This window comes from the organism of the source record quoted next, unplaced genomic scaffold (assembly GCF_019419815.1).
Source record: "Pyrus x bretschneideri cultivar Hongxiangsu unplaced genomic scaffold, Pyrus_bretschneideri_v1 Contig4, whole genome shotgun sequence".
Taxonomy (NCBI): Eukaryota; Viridiplantae; Streptophyta; class Magnoliopsida; order Rosales; family Rosaceae; genus Pyrus; species Pyrus x bretschneideri.
The window spans coordinates 909,826-924,303 of NW_025999723.1; the positions used below are offsets into that span (position 1 = coordinate 909,826).

Consider the following 14,478-nt stretch of genomic DNA (forward strand, 5'->3'; position numbering starts at 1 on the left):
AAGAAGACAGAGAGTTCAGAGAATCCGATAAACTTTGACTGTTCTGCAATCCAAAAACCCTGCACTCGAACTGCATCTCATCTTTAACTCTTATCAAGAAATCCAAATCCTCAAAGGAAACACGCGTAAGAAATTGATGATTGTATGATTAATCACAATTTACTGTACTAACTTTTAATTATCTTACACTTCTGTAGGCTTGCAGCATCTGTCCCAAGTCTATCACACAAACTCGTAGCATGGTCAATGATTTGCTTGAGAAATTTGGATTGTGCTGTTTGATTAGGATAATTTTTATACTGGTTGGGAGCAACATGGAGTTGGGTGGGGACCAAATCACATGATGTCTCATATTTTCATAAAAGTTAATTTACCAATGATGTGGTCTGAGCGCCTCTACACAAGTTTATTTCTTGATTTAGAAGGACTCACTTATAGTCCTGAAGGTCTGAGGCACCATGATCTTAACATCTCTGTTTCATGTAAATCTCGCCCCTACTTTAGGGTACAATTCTTTCATGACTCAGTGAGTTGTTAATGAAAAAACGTATAAAGCAAAAGAGCAAAGGGTAAAAACCCTCCTCCCCATCTTTGCTTCAGCTTTCTGCAGTATCGAGAGCATTCACTCTTTCTTGTTGTCTATAAACTCTCTCTCTCTAACAAGTGACACAGTGCCCCATTAAAATCCTCCATGCCACAAGAAAACACCATTCCTTCCCGTTATCATTATATATACTACAACATATATTAACGTTACACTTACATGTATATATATGCATACAATATATATATATATATATATGTACAGTACAAGGCCTGCACTGCAGCTGCTGCTGCTCCTAAATGCATGGACTAGCAGAAGCAAAACCCCACTTGCAGAGCCATAATTTGTTCTCTATTCCCCTCTCATTAATTACATCTCTGCGTCTGAAGGTAAAGCATATATTCAAAACATATCAACTTCTCAAACAAGAAGTTCCTATAAAGAAATCCTCACGCTTCATTGTTTCATCATCTGGTATTTACCATTTTTGTAGTTTCTTGAGGTTTATTTTACTGGTCAGCATTTTCATGGGGAAGACTGGAGGGAGCTCCTGGTTGACTGCGGTCAAAAGGGCTTTCTGGTCTCCTACCAAGAGTGACAGAATCAACACTAGGAGGAGAGAAGAACTGCAGGAACAAGAGGAAGAAGAAAAGGTACGAACTTCGTTGCAGGTTTTGTATGCAGAAGAGCGATTTTCGCACTCTCGTCTCCTTTTTGCGCTCCTCCTTTAATAACCTTCGAATTGAATAAATCGAAGAAGAATCAGAGAACAAGAGAAGTAGTGCAGAAGGAGTAAAAGGGAGAGTGAAAATATCTGCCGAACCAAATTTCTCAACATGTTTCTCTATATTTTTTGAAGTATGCTAAAAACCAAAATAGTTGCTTGATTGGTTCTATGAGATCTGTAAATGAGTTTTGTTTCGGGTTTGATTTTCGCAGAAGAGAGGAAAGCGGAGATGGATTTTTAGGAAGCATACGAGCCAAGAAACGTTTATACATGTACAACATAGTGAGAGTCCAAACTCCGCTGCTGATGGCGGAGCAACCGCTCAAAATGCAACTATGGCAGCTCATGGTGAGGCTGGTGATGCTCTTGCAATGGCGGTGGCCACGAAAGCGGCGGCTCAGGCAGCAGTTGTCATGGTGCAAGCGGCTGTCAAAGCTGTTCGTCTTGCTAAGTCTAATTGCAGGCCTTCCATTTTCGTTAGAGACTATGCTGCCGTTGTTATTCAGACTGCCTTCAGAGGATATCTGGTACTTAACTACAATTAGTCATAAATTAATGAAGTTCCCGTGAATTAGAGTACTTTAAATGTGACATTGCTTGCTAGCTAGCTGGTGCAACTGAGCATTAACTAATTTGATTCCGGTTTTGAAGGCGAGAAGAGCTCTTCGGGCGCTGAAGGGGCTGGTGAAGCTTCAAGCACTGGTGAGAGGCCACAATGTTAGAAAGAGGGCAAAGATGACTCTGCAATACATGCAGGCTCTGGTTCGAGTGCAAGATCGTGTTCTTGACCAACGAACGAAGAGGCTTTCGCACGAAGGCAGCGCAGAGTCCATTTTCAGTGATCCCACTGGCTTGTGGGGATCACATTTCTCAGACAGAAGGGAGTCCATTGTAAGATAATTTTTAATGTTCTTGTTAGGAGTTAATGCCACAAATTTGGTCTGAATAAGCTAATTGCACTGTATCTAATGCAGTCGAAAAACGACGAGAGGAGCGCCACGGATGATTTGATCCATTGGGACGATGTCAAACCGAAAACATTGGAGCAGATTCAAGCCATGTTGCAGAAAACAAAACAAGCTGCCTTGAAGCGTGAAAGGAGTACCAGCCTTGCTTATGCCTTCTCTAACCAGGTCTTTGATCTACCTCAATGTTATGTCTCTCTCCCTAATTTGTATAAGTAGCTCATAATTTGTACTTAAAGTTATGTGTATGGTTTCATAAAAATTCAGAAATGGAGAAGTAGTGGTAGCGGTGACGAAGATGCTGGTGAGCATGAGGAGCTAGAGGAGAAGTTTAATTTGCTTGATGGTTGGACAAGAAGAAAGCAATGTGAGATCAATGCAGGCAGAGCTTCATGTGATCAGAGAGATCCCATCAAGACCGTTGAAATCGACACTTCTCGACCTCACTCTTATTCGAGTACCCCGAATTCCAATTCCAGAACCAAACGATCAGATCAATGCAATTATCAGAGCCATCATCTGCAGTATAATTATCAACAGCAAAGAGTTCATCCTCAGTCATATCCAGTTGCCTCTCCTCAATCACCCGTCACGCCATTTACTTCCGTGGCAAGAAATCTACAACACTCGGCTAGTCCCCGTTGCCTTCGTGGAGATCATAGGATTAACCACCCAATGCCGGCATCACATACACCAAACTTGAACTTGGGCTCAACTAATTACGACCACGGATTAATGGGGGTGCCAAACTACATGGCTGCTACAGCATCAGCCAAGGCTCGGATTCGGTCTCAAAGCGCACCAAGGCAAAGGCGTTCAACAAGCGAGAGAGAAAAGTCGGGGTCCGCGAGGAAACGCTTGTCGTTTCCAGCTCCTGACCCATGTGGTGGTGGCAGTGCTATTGCTGATATTAATGGTGGTTCAGATTTTACCTTGGAGAGCCCAAGATATAACAACGGCATCAACGGAGACCTAGCAGTTCGAATGCCGCGGAGGCCAAGCATGTCATCTTGTTACACAGATGGTGAGACATCTCCAACTTCCAGCGGTGAGCTCAGAAGGTACTGGTTTAGGTAATCAAGCAGAAGGATGCGATTGAGTGGCAGATTTGACAAATGATTACTCTGCTAACTCAATTTCAAATGCACAAATATGTGACTAGAGGAGCAATTAACTTAACTTTCAAGATTTCACTAGATGCTTTTATTCATGTATAATCTGTTGAGAGTTTTCCCACGTCGGTGAGGGACAATGTTTGCTATGTGCTTATATAGTCTTAGGCTACTCTCCATATTGCCAATTGGTTTTATGATGGAATCCCAATTTCATCATGGTATCAGAGCGGATTGTCCTCGTGTGAAGTCAAATGGTCACACGCGCTCCACGTCACCCAGTTGTTGTCCACGTGTAGACTTGAAAATCCGCCACACGTGCGGGGACATGTTGAGAGTTGTCCCACATCGGTGAGGGACAAGGTTTGCTATGTGCTTATATAGTCTTGAGCTACTTAGCTCTCCATATTGCTAATTGGTTTTATGATGGAACTCCAATTTCATACGTGTGGGGACATGTTGAGAGTTGTCCCACATTGGTGAGGGATAAGGTTTGCTATGTGCTATGTTGAGAGTTGTCCCACATCGGTGAGGGATAAGGTTTGTTATGTGCTTATATGGCCTTGAGCTACTCTTCATATTGCTAATTGGTTTTATGATGGAACCCCAATTTCACACGTGCGGGTGAGTATTGAGAGTTGTCCCACCTCGGTGAGGGACAAGGTTTGCTATATGCTTATATGGTCTTAAGTGACTCTCCATATTGCTAATTGGTTTTATGATGGACCCCAATTTCATTTTCGCTTATGACACTGGTCTTGAGCTACTTTCCGTATTGTCAATTGGTTTTATGATGAACCCCAATTTCATCATAATCTTGTTGAATATTCGACATACAACAAGATATGAGTGCATTTTCGCTCACGAACCTACTTATTATTATGAAAAAGTATAAATTTCGATATTTGTGTCTAATTACTGCTCATATCTCGAAATTTAAACTCATTCAATAATAATAAATAGAATGGTAAGCATCACTATCGCTTGACGTTGATGAGCGAAAGTATTCCCGCTGGATATTGAACAAAGTTGGTGACATCATTTCCCCATTGTCTTTCTGCAAATAATACCATGAACAACTGCACAATGCATCAGCAGTGTCCTGTACTACAGAAATGAAGATATTTCTCCGAGATCTTCGAGATGGTTATCAACTTGTGACATAGATATTGTATCATCATCCGCACTACGTGCGCGAGCTTTTCCAAGAACAGACCCGTAAAGACGACCCCTACATCCGAAACAAACAAATCATGCGACGACAATGCGCACATGGAAACACATGGCACCTCCTTGCAGCCAAATCGTAACTTGAAACTTCACTTTTTGCAGTTTATCAGATATTTTTGTGTATGTGGTTAGACGGCCACCAGCAGTTGCGGAGAATTGACTCCTTATTCGAACGAAGAAGGAGCCAAGCAGTGGTCATGCGCAGATTATTTAATGTGGTGGATTACATTACGACTTATACTTTAGCTATTCAAATAATGAGTCGGAGTTCTACATAAAATTGTTTGTGTCAATTTACTTAATTTCGTGTTTATGATAAAAACCGTTCATATTATAAATCACTATATAAAAATTACAATAGCAAAAAATCAATTAAAACAAGTATCATAAAACAGATGAAAGAAATTGGCAAAAGTATTGCGAACCTTTTATATGTTTGCTATAATAGATTAATTAAACGACATTAGTTTTAATTAATTTTTTACATAAATGAACTTTACATAATAATTTATAATACGAACAGTTCTAATTATAAGCACAAAACTCTGTGATTTGAACATGAAAGAGTTATAAAAAGAATGAATATGTCATAGTGCTCGTCAAAGAGTGAGGAATCATGTACTAAAACGAAAGTACATATCAAATTCATGGCAAGCTCATCAATAGTAGAAGAATGTCACATAAACAAGTCAAAAGTAGATATTATTCCCAACAAAGATCTTGACGAACCTGAGAGAAATTTCAGTAGAGTTGTCTTGAGACTAATAAGCTAGTACAGCCAACAAAACTATAGAAAACAACAAAAAGGTTTAGAATAATAAGAGAACAACTTTCTCCCAAAACAAATCCACTTGGAGAATCACAACAAAACTAATCCAAACACAACTACTAGACTAATTTGAAAAGGAAAATGGATTATGCTTTGCTCTGATTTAACCAGAGAGAGACAATCTCTGGCTTGGCCCTTGAACTTGCAAGTGTTGGGCTGCTATTACCACTGCTATCAGACGGTGAAACAAACTTTTTCTGAAGAACTCCCGACGGCGATGACACTGCCAAAGGACTGCCCAATTCTCCATTAGTAGTAGTACCGGTTGTGACCGGAGACGAAGGATTTGAGGCTGCGCTAGTGGTCGGTTTAAGGACCTCAGCCAATGGGCCGCCCGGTGCTGAAGCAACCCATGAAGCAGGCCACGTCGAACCCCTCGGCATCATCCCATTTCCTCTGGTTCCTAAGCTCATCTGAGTCTGACCCATTTCCTCATTGATGGAGTTGTACCCGCCCATCGATAGGGTAAGCGAAGAAGGGGAGAGCTGCCCGCTCGACGGAGCTGAGCTGTTGTCATTGTTGTTAACAGAGTTGGCTGCCATTGTTTCTTCATCCGTCACTGTTTTCGACCATGCATCAATGAAATATCTAGGGGTTTCTTCAAGCAGGGGACTTTCTAAAGGGGCCACATCCGGATTGAGAAACAAATTGCACTCGCCGCCGCCGTCTTGCTGATCCTCTCCGGCGCTGAAATTCGTAAACGAATTCAGATTCAAGAAAGACTCCTCTTCGGAACGATTGCTGAAAACAGAGGAATTCGGGTCGAAAAACGGGATCTTGGTGCTCAGCTCTGTTTTGCTATGCATCAGTTGGTGCCATTGTGCATCAGAAACAGGTTCTCCCTTCATCATCAGCCAGTCCAAGTTCCTGCAGTAGCACAAAACATTATCAAACAAAAATCATACAAACACGATTCTAATCGAAAATTTTAGTACAAAACACAAATGTTTGGTTCTTGGCTTTGAAAAGATTGACACTTCTACTATTTCATTACACCAAACACTCAAAAAAGACAAAAGGGCTTGTTTGGCAACCAGGATTGGACTCGAAGGTGGACTATGTTCCTCGTGAATGAAACTTATCCGGTCCAATCGCCACATAAAAGATAAGTTTACTTCATGAATAATCTTGTCTAGTCCCTAATAGCGAAAAATCGCAAGTGAGTTATCCAATCCAATCCAACCTAAGCACCAAACGAGCCCAAAAACTAATCAGATTCGAGAAACAAATCGGAAACCCATCACCGACCTGGGTTCTCTGTTTGCTGAAGCAGAGTTCATAGATTCGAAATATGCAAACTTTGCACCATCCCTCTCCGGAAACACTGGAGACGGATGGTATGGACGAAGATTAGATCCCATAAACTGAGATGAGCAGACATTTTTGTTGATTCCATTTGCAGGGTTCGAAATCGACACGGTCTCCGGAGATACAGTCGGAAGAGGAGGAGCAAGATTGATGTCGTGGCGAACCCTCTTGCTTGCGGCGGTGGCATGAACTTCCACATGCTTTCTTGAACGGGGTCGGCCTCTGTGCATGTGACGCTCGCAGTACTTCTGGTCCGGCGCCACGTCTCTCGAGCACCGCCATTTTTTCCCGTCTGTTCTCTTGCACCGCCCCGGCTCCGGATCCGTGCTGTTCGACAGCCGGAGATTGAACCTACCTCCCACTGTTCGCCAACCAAAACAGAGCACCATTAAAAAAGATCGAAACTTCAGTGGAAAACGAGATTCAAGAAGCAAAACCCACATCAGGAAAATCGATTCGAAGAACAAATTGAGAAAAAATGAAGTGATTTCCGCACTACGCTTTTTTCCCCACACAACCTGAGGAATGCAGAAAGAGAAAACGGATGTGCGGAAATCATTTCTCGACGGCGAAAACAGAAGGAAAGGGGATTACAGGGAGATTGGGAAGCAGCTGTTGTTCCAGGGGGAGTTGTAGTGATGGGGAAGAGGAGATCACGGGGAACAGGGAGAGAAGCCACCATGTATTTGTATATCATAGCTTGTCTCTCAAGCTCCTTCCACTGTGCATTTGTGAAAGGAAATCCAAACGACGTCGTCATCCCTCCTGCAAATCAGCAAGCTTTTACACTCTTTCCATAAATAAAGACTCGATCTTTCACACTGCGTTTTAACTCGAAAGGAAAAGGGAATTACAAACCTGCAGAACGAGTGTTTGTTCGAATGTCAAAAGGCTGCAAGTTTCTTAAAACTGCACCACCGCCACTCGAAGAACCAGTACCAGTACCAGCAGCAACGACATCGTCGTATGTAGGAGGAGGCCTGTTACATGTGGGGCCACCAGCATCAGGAACAGGTGTTGTGTCTGATGATGGAAATGGACGGCGGTGATTATCATGATGGACCATCATCATCTTCTTCTTCCTTGTGTGAGACGCCAAAACACAAAACCCAAAATCTTCTTTCTTTCTTTCTTTCTTCACAAGTTCACAACGACTTTTCCTTATTTGGCAAACTTCCCTTCCATCTATCAATCTGCCGACCCAACTTTTTGATTTCTGCTTCTTCTCTCTGCTGCAGCAAGAAAGCTTTATGCTTGATGCTTATTTATCTTCTCTCTCTCTCCTCACTTTCTCTCTCCTCTTATTACTAACTTTGTTGTTTAGAGTTGGGTGTGCAGTGCATGGGATTTAAGAATATAGTTTAGTGGGTTGCCGCCATTCTCGGCCTCTGCTTTGCTTCCATGCTTCCAACATTCGCACACCATACTCGCTAGTTGCTACTAGACAAGAAAACCCTCTCTCTCTACACACAAGAAAACTCTCTCTCTCTCATCATTATTGTGGCATCTATCGTTTTCTGCATGTAAAGCTAAATCTCGTAGAAATCCTGCACCTGTTTTTTCTTTTCTTTTTTTCCTATTAGTCTTATTGGGAAGTGGCCACCTCTATCAATTAAGGGCAGCCCCTACTCTCCATCGGAGGGGCGGATAACGAACCCTACTTGATATTCTTCCCCAACCTTTTCCTTTCGTACATGAATTACATTGTATTATTGGTCTGCAACGCAAGCATTGCATTATTTGCATGTACATGTAACTATTCGTTCTTTAGTAATGTCATTCATAATTATAGAGATATAAACATAAATCGGAACAATGTTTTAACCTTCCAAAAAATCTCACAATATAGAACTCTAAGAAGAGACTAGCCCACTTAAATCAGATATGACTAGAAACAACATCTCTTATCTCAATGACATCAAATAAATATTAAAGGAATGAAATTGGTTTTTCCGTCGCGAAATTGTTTGAGGCTTACGCTTTAATATACTTTATCTGCTGAATTACAGGTAAACATTTAATCAGTAAAATTCATCTTCGGTTATGCAGTGCTATATTTTAGTCTTTTATGTTTTAATAAGTTTTATATATTAAAAGACAGTATAATAAATAATCGTACATTTAACTATTCATTAATTTAATTAATAAAATCCCAACATGGAAAGTAATAATTAACATGGTTGACTCACCAACCCTTCAGACATCCAAAATCTCTGTCTCCAAATGAATTATTAATTGTTATTCTGTATTTGCCAAAATTAATAACAAAAAAGAAAAATAAGAAAGCAAAATTTACAATAAAACGGAACAGACGGCAGGATAACGGCGTCACATTTGTTTGACGTGATGAGCACCGTTAGGCCTTTAGTTGCATCGGGAACTGCAATTGGCCCAGTGGGCCGAAGACGTAATGCGCTAACTAAATGTGTCAAGGAGACACCCCCACTCGCTTTCTTTAAGCGCGTGCGTGAAGTTGAAAAGTACATACTAAATACAATGGTAAGATCATCCCCAATAAGGGACTCTACGTAAGGTTAGAAAAGTTATGGATATATCCCATTTTAGAGATCCGAGGAATTTTTTAGGATTTATAAAAGAATTTTTTGTGGCTATATCTTTCGGACTATATATTGGGCTATATATATTTATTTATGTAGTAATTTGATTAAGTTATGACATTTTTTTATTTATTTTTATTTTTTATGAACCCTTCAATCTAAAAAGTTCAAATTGTGACAAAGTTAAATTTCATCACTTATGAATCGTTCGTTGGATTAGATTCCCTTAAGTTGATTTTTTGATGTGCTATATAATTTTTTTTTTTTTTAATGAACCCTTCAATCTAAAAAGTTCAAATTATGACAAAGTTAAATTTCATCACTTATGAATCGTTCGTTGGATTAGATTCCTTTAAATCAATCTCATTCATTGAAAAAACAAACTCCCACTTCACCCTCTGAAGCAATTTGATTTTCATGTATAACACAACAATTTACCTAGCACCAATTGTTAAATTGGTATCATACAATTTTGAAAAAAAATTATTTGAAAATTTCACTCATCAATGGCCCATGAACGTTAAATCAATTTGAAATTTTAATTCTTATGGAATTTAAAACAATCATTAATTAGCCAAATTGCAAGAAAAATAAGTAAGTAACAAGAATTAAAAAAGTAATAAAAGGAAAGTATAAGTGTATTTGTATGTGGAGGGAGAATGATAGAATTTTGCTCACATGAGTTTCTACTTTTTTTGTGGGACCCATTGTTTTTCAAAGCTAGATGTGGCCCGATTTTATGCTACCTAAGAAATGAAGTTGCTAGCCCTAGTGGTGGATACAACGCCATTTTCCAGCTCATTGGGGATGAAAATTCTCACTAAGGCTGAAAATGTGGTAGCCTCATGGAGGATAAAGCCCTCATTGAGGATGCTCTAATTAACAATGTGCACTTGAAGCTGTTTACCTAAAATGGATGTGATCCATTGTTATGGTTTTATTCTGGTTGAAAAGTACATTGTAATATATATACAATCCAGTCTTTTTTATGTAAGCCGTTCTTTTAAATAACGGCCGACTCATTTTTAAGTTTTTGTTTTGGAGTCTCTAACTTACACACCCTTTGATTGAATCATGAGGACTTGCCTAAATTTTGTCTATTTCCTGGTAGTATACGTAGAAAAACTACATGGAATTATTTACGAAGCAAAAAGGAGAACAATAATTGTGTTATGGGAGCGAGTGTTATTTACACAAGTATGTTCCTTTCTACAAATTTCTGTTAATTTTTGTTTATTGATCTTTTTCAATTTATTTAATTTAACAATCGAGAATTAAGAAGTGTGTAAGAAGTTAAGATAAATACATAAATACCACTACTCTTTTATTATCGAAACGAATCAGAAAGATACGTGCTATCGGTAAGTTTTTCAATAATTAAACCCTCGTGAAGAAAGGTTTTTGGTCAAATTTCATTGGTCGATCGAATCAAGCGCTCACGCGGGGCCGTGTGGAAGGGATGCGGGAAAGTATGTACGAAAGGGACTAGACAAGAGGTGGTGAATGACAAAAGGATTGAATTCTGGGCCACTACTGATCTTCATCTGATTTCTTTTTATTTTATTTTGTTTCAAAGAAAGAGACAGCTGGTGCGACAGTCTACTCTTTCACGCCTCAGAAGACATAGAGATGTTTTAGCGTTCTTTTGGTCATTCTTGTGTGATTAACTAATTTTAGAAATTAAATTCATAATATAATATGTAAAATACAAGTTTAAAATTCGTTCCTAACTACTTTACCTAATCTTTATTGGGTCAGAAACCGGTACTTCTTCTATAAGCATTTAAAAGCAACAAGTTTTTCGCTTAGAACCGTCTCCGAAGAGGGGGGCGATTTGATAAGAGCATGTTCACTCGTTGGTGGAAGGCAACGACCAAAGCGACAATGCTTCTTTACAGTTCAAAAAATCTTTTTCCAACAATCCAATAAAGTAAGGAATAGTGGTGACCTAACTACTGGCCACCCAAAAGTCTGTGCATATCTATTTGAGACAAACTAATATCAGTCTCAATTTAAATTACGTGAGAAATTTTACGTTCGATTCACTTCGATTCACTGACAGCTTTTGACTTTGATGTCTAATTAGCAAGATAACAACTTTTCTAATAAGGGTTGGATGGGTTGAGTTGGAATGGAATGGAGGATGGTGAGGTGGCAGCTTGGTGTGTGGGACAGACAGCTGGAGGGGTTAATAATGGGTTGTCCCCATCACCTCCCCAATCCATCACCAGTTGCATGGCTCTTTCCTCTTTGTCACCACCCGCCCATTTCGAATCCTCTCACTTTCTTCACTCACCAAAGAACACACGAGTAGATAAATTAAGGATTTGATTTTGGTAAATTTGTAGAAGTGAGATTTTGTTAACAAAAATCTTCTATTTTCTGGCTCATCAATTTAGTATTGAATTAGTTTTTCTGATTGGGTATCTTTAATTCTCTCATCTGATGAACCTATTTGTTCTATATCTAAAAATGAAATGACCTTCCTCATAACTCCTTCAAGTTATAGATGTGATTCCAAGAGCTGAACGAGAATTAACTAAACAGAAGAGTCAAGACCGGACTTCCTAATAAAATGTTTAACTGATACATGTAGAAAAGAGGTTTTGTTGTGAATCTACTTTTTTAAGAATTTAATAATTTGATTTGATTTTGAGTTAAAATTTCAAAATTTGAGACGAAAGTTCATAATAATAAAATCAACTAACCTAACGAAAATTATATATTTATATTGAGTTGACATTTAATAATATCATTATAATAACGTAGTGTTTAATTGTAATAGTATACATCTTGTAAGTTTACACTCACAAGTAATTTAAGAGGATACCAACATAGTCGGTGATCAATTGCGAAACTGGTCCCATAACAAATCTCCATCCTTTCCCCCCCACCTTGAAAAGTAAATCTGCAAAGAAAGAAATATGAATGTGATGGAACTTACCAAATCCAATCCACTTTATTTCTCCCACTCACAAATACAATCCACATTTTGTAACAAAAATTTGTGTAGGTGGCTTCCCGACAACGTACTCATATCATACCTCAAACGTAAATTTAAAATCTATCATATTTTAGTCTCACTTAACTTCATACGATCCTTAATTAGTGAGCAAACTATCGTAGTCGTGCAACCCTAAGAAATACTATCTCACATAATCCACATGCATAAAAAGTTAGAGAAATGGTTGAGCACTGAACCTAGTCGGTATATGGATATAGGAAGTCCATGTGCGATGGGTGCAATTTTCGAACGCATATATGAACTATGATATGAGAGAGAGAGAGAGAGATTGCTTGGAACTTGGTAGAGTATGTTTCCGACAAAGGAAGAATATAGTATAACATCGGCATGGACCGCTTGTCCTCCCTCCATCTCCCCTTTTACTTCCATGCTTTCCTTCAAAGTTCAAATTCAATCGATCAATAATAATGTATCAATGTTCAATGTTTGGTTTTTTTTTTTTTTTTTTTTTTTTTCTTCTGAAAAAGAAAATTAGACGGTGGTTTTAGCTTCTTCTGGTCAGTCTAATGTTACATAGGTTAAAAAGATTTACAGAGTCATTTCAACCTTTCTTATTCACCATCGTGTGATTTTTCAGAGTCAGAAATCAAACTCTTGACGAACATGTAGAATGAGTTTAAAATTCATACCTAAACCCGTAATGATTGTTGAGTTTGACGAGAAATGCTAGTAACATTTTCTTTTCTTTTTCCTTCTCATTTTATATAGTGTACGAAGATTCAAAATGTTTATCTTCCGTGTTATTCTTTAAGGATTATTTCTGAAAAAAAAACAACAAAATCCAATAACGACATGAAAAAGCGTGCCATGGAAAGCTATCGGAAGCTACCACCGCCAAGGAAACACAAACACACCAACTCTCTTTTTTTCTTAATTTACACTGTTTATTATATTCCTATTTTCTTGTGGTCAGATCAAGTGTTATCATTTTTTATGATTATGTTCTGCGCGCACATACAAATTTTGATCCTCTGAGCCCTCAGGAAGCAGAGGAGCAGCATCGTCCGGTGGTAGTGGTTAGGGAATGAGGGAATAGGGATGGGCTTTCACACCTCAAGGGAAGGAGCACACAGATACTGACCTAACTAATTCCCTCGGAGAAATGCTAACGTAACTTTCTTAAATTGGGACTTTTTATATACGCTATGATATCTCACAGTTTAACTTTAATTCTCGTAGCAGCATTATAACACATTATGCAAAAGCATGATGTGATAGAAAATTCATGAAAAATCTCACTTTTAAAAGAGTCTCCTTATCATGAAAATGGATCCTCTCTGGATCCCTTTCACCTAATCGTCTTCATCAAACAATCTGGACCCTTGAAATTTGATCAAACGACTACAAACACAGGCCCATTTTAAAAGTTATAATAAATTTAATCGTTGAATCAAATTTCAAGGATCCGGATTAATTGATAAAGACGAATAGGTGGAAGGAATCCCTGGAGAATCCCTTTCCCCTAATCATTCCTCTTCTCCCACCTGTTTTTGGCTACGGAAGGAGTTGGGAAAGGAGCATTCAACGTTTTTTCAGTTTTCTGTCGGGTTTTCACCTTTTACGTGTCAGGGATATTATGGGTAATCGAAATTAGATCTAACCGACCATAAGAACAAGAAAAATGAAACCGACGGATGAACCGAACACGGAACAACAACCAAGTTTATCTCATTAAATTTGGCAGTTGTATAAAGCTTAAAACATTACTGCATTGATTATGCGTTAAATCTTTCGTTAGTTTCAAGTACTCTATATGTTTTTAAAAAAAATTTTTTAATTCTTCCTAGGTCTTATATGACAAGTGACAACTATCATATTATTTTTTTCTAAACTTCCAAAATCCTCTCCGTATAGTTTTTCCACGCTTCCGGGGCTTCCACATTCCGGGCTTTTGAAGTTGAGATGTCCAAATATAAAATGGGCTTTCCTCCTTCTATTCCAAATGGGCCCATTAATTTTGTAGGAGCCCATTCGCTGGTTGGTTGACTTTTTGTATCCATTTCAAAAGCTCTTTTGTTGGGTTTATTGGATTTTACAATTTTGGAAAGACGTTGATTGAATTTCATATCCGCATAATTGTTGCAAGGTGATTGCAAAAGAAAGATGAACTGGAAATACAGAAAAAGGAGAAAAAAGGGGAGAAGGAAGAAGTGACAGAGCAAGAGAATGCCGCCGGAGGG

At 38.8% G+C, this 14,478-nt stretch overlaps 2 protein-coding genes across 3 annotated transcripts; one reads left to right on the plus strand and one right to left on the minus strand.

Annotated features, from left to right (window-relative positions):
- The first annotated feature begins 773 nt into the window (after nucleotides 1–773).
- On the plus strand, nucleotides 774–3,536 carry LOC103951645 (protein IQ-DOMAIN 17). 2 transcript variants are annotated; one of them, XM_048565585.1, is made up of 6 exons: nucleotides 774–933; nucleotides 1,038–1,197; nucleotides 1,484–1,798; nucleotides 1,923–2,162; nucleotides 2,246–2,404; nucleotides 2,504–3,536. In XM_048565585.1, the coding sequence occupies exons 2-6, from the start codon at nucleotides 1,072–1,074 to the stop codon at nucleotides 3,311–3,313; spliced, it is 1,650 nt and encodes a 549-aa protein (XP_048421542.1). In that variant the 5' UTR covers nucleotides 774–933; nucleotides 1,038–1,071; the 3' UTR covers nucleotides 3,314–3,536. The 2 variants fall into 2 exon arrangements, with proteins under 2 accessions (XP_048421542.1, XP_018503983.2); XM_018648467.2 differs by having other exon boundaries at nucleotides 784–933; nucleotides 1,065–1,197.
- Nucleotides 3,537–5,310: 1,774 nt separating this feature from the next.
- Nucleotides 5,311–8,362, minus strand: LOC103951597 (growth-regulating factor 5). Its single transcript, XM_009363019.3, has 4 exons — nucleotides 7,574–8,362; nucleotides 7,310–7,480; nucleotides 6,656–7,076; nucleotides 5,311–6,274 (listed from the first exon to the last, which is right to left on the minus strand). The coding sequence occupies exons 1-4, from the start codon at nucleotides 7,785–7,787 to the stop codon at nucleotides 5,494–5,496; spliced, it is 1,587 nt and encodes a 528-aa protein (XP_009361294.2). The 5' UTR covers nucleotides 7,788–8,362; the 3' UTR covers nucleotides 5,311–5,493.
- Nucleotides 8,363–14,478: the final 6,116 nt, after the last annotated feature.

Bases quoted from the DNA above. Each gene is read 5' to 3' on its own strand.
- LOC103951645 (XM_048565585.1), top strand. From the start codon at position 1,072: ATGGGGAAGACTGGAGGGAGCTCCTGGTTGACTGCGGTCAAAAGGGCT. The intron at 1,198-1,483 runs GTACGAACTTCG...TGATTTTCGCAG, and splicing joins AACAAGAGGAAGAAGAAAAG to AAGAGAGGAAAGCGGAGATG. The intron at 2,405-2,503 runs GTCTTTGATCTA...ATAAAAATTCAG, and splicing joins CTTATGCCTTCTCTAACCAG to AAATGGAGAAGTAGTGGTAG.
- LOC103951597 (XM_009363019.3), bottom strand. From the start codon at position 7,787: ATGATGATGGTCCATCATGATAATCACCGCCGTCCATTTCCATCATCA. The intron at 7,481-7,573 runs GTTTGTAATTCC...GCTGATTTGCAG, and splicing joins AACAAACACTCGTTCTGCAG to GAGGGATGACGACGTCGTTT. The intron at 7,077-7,309 runs GTAATCCCCTTT...GTTGGCGAACAG, and splicing joins AGCTGCTTCCCAATCTCCCT to TGGGAGGTAGGTTCAATCTC.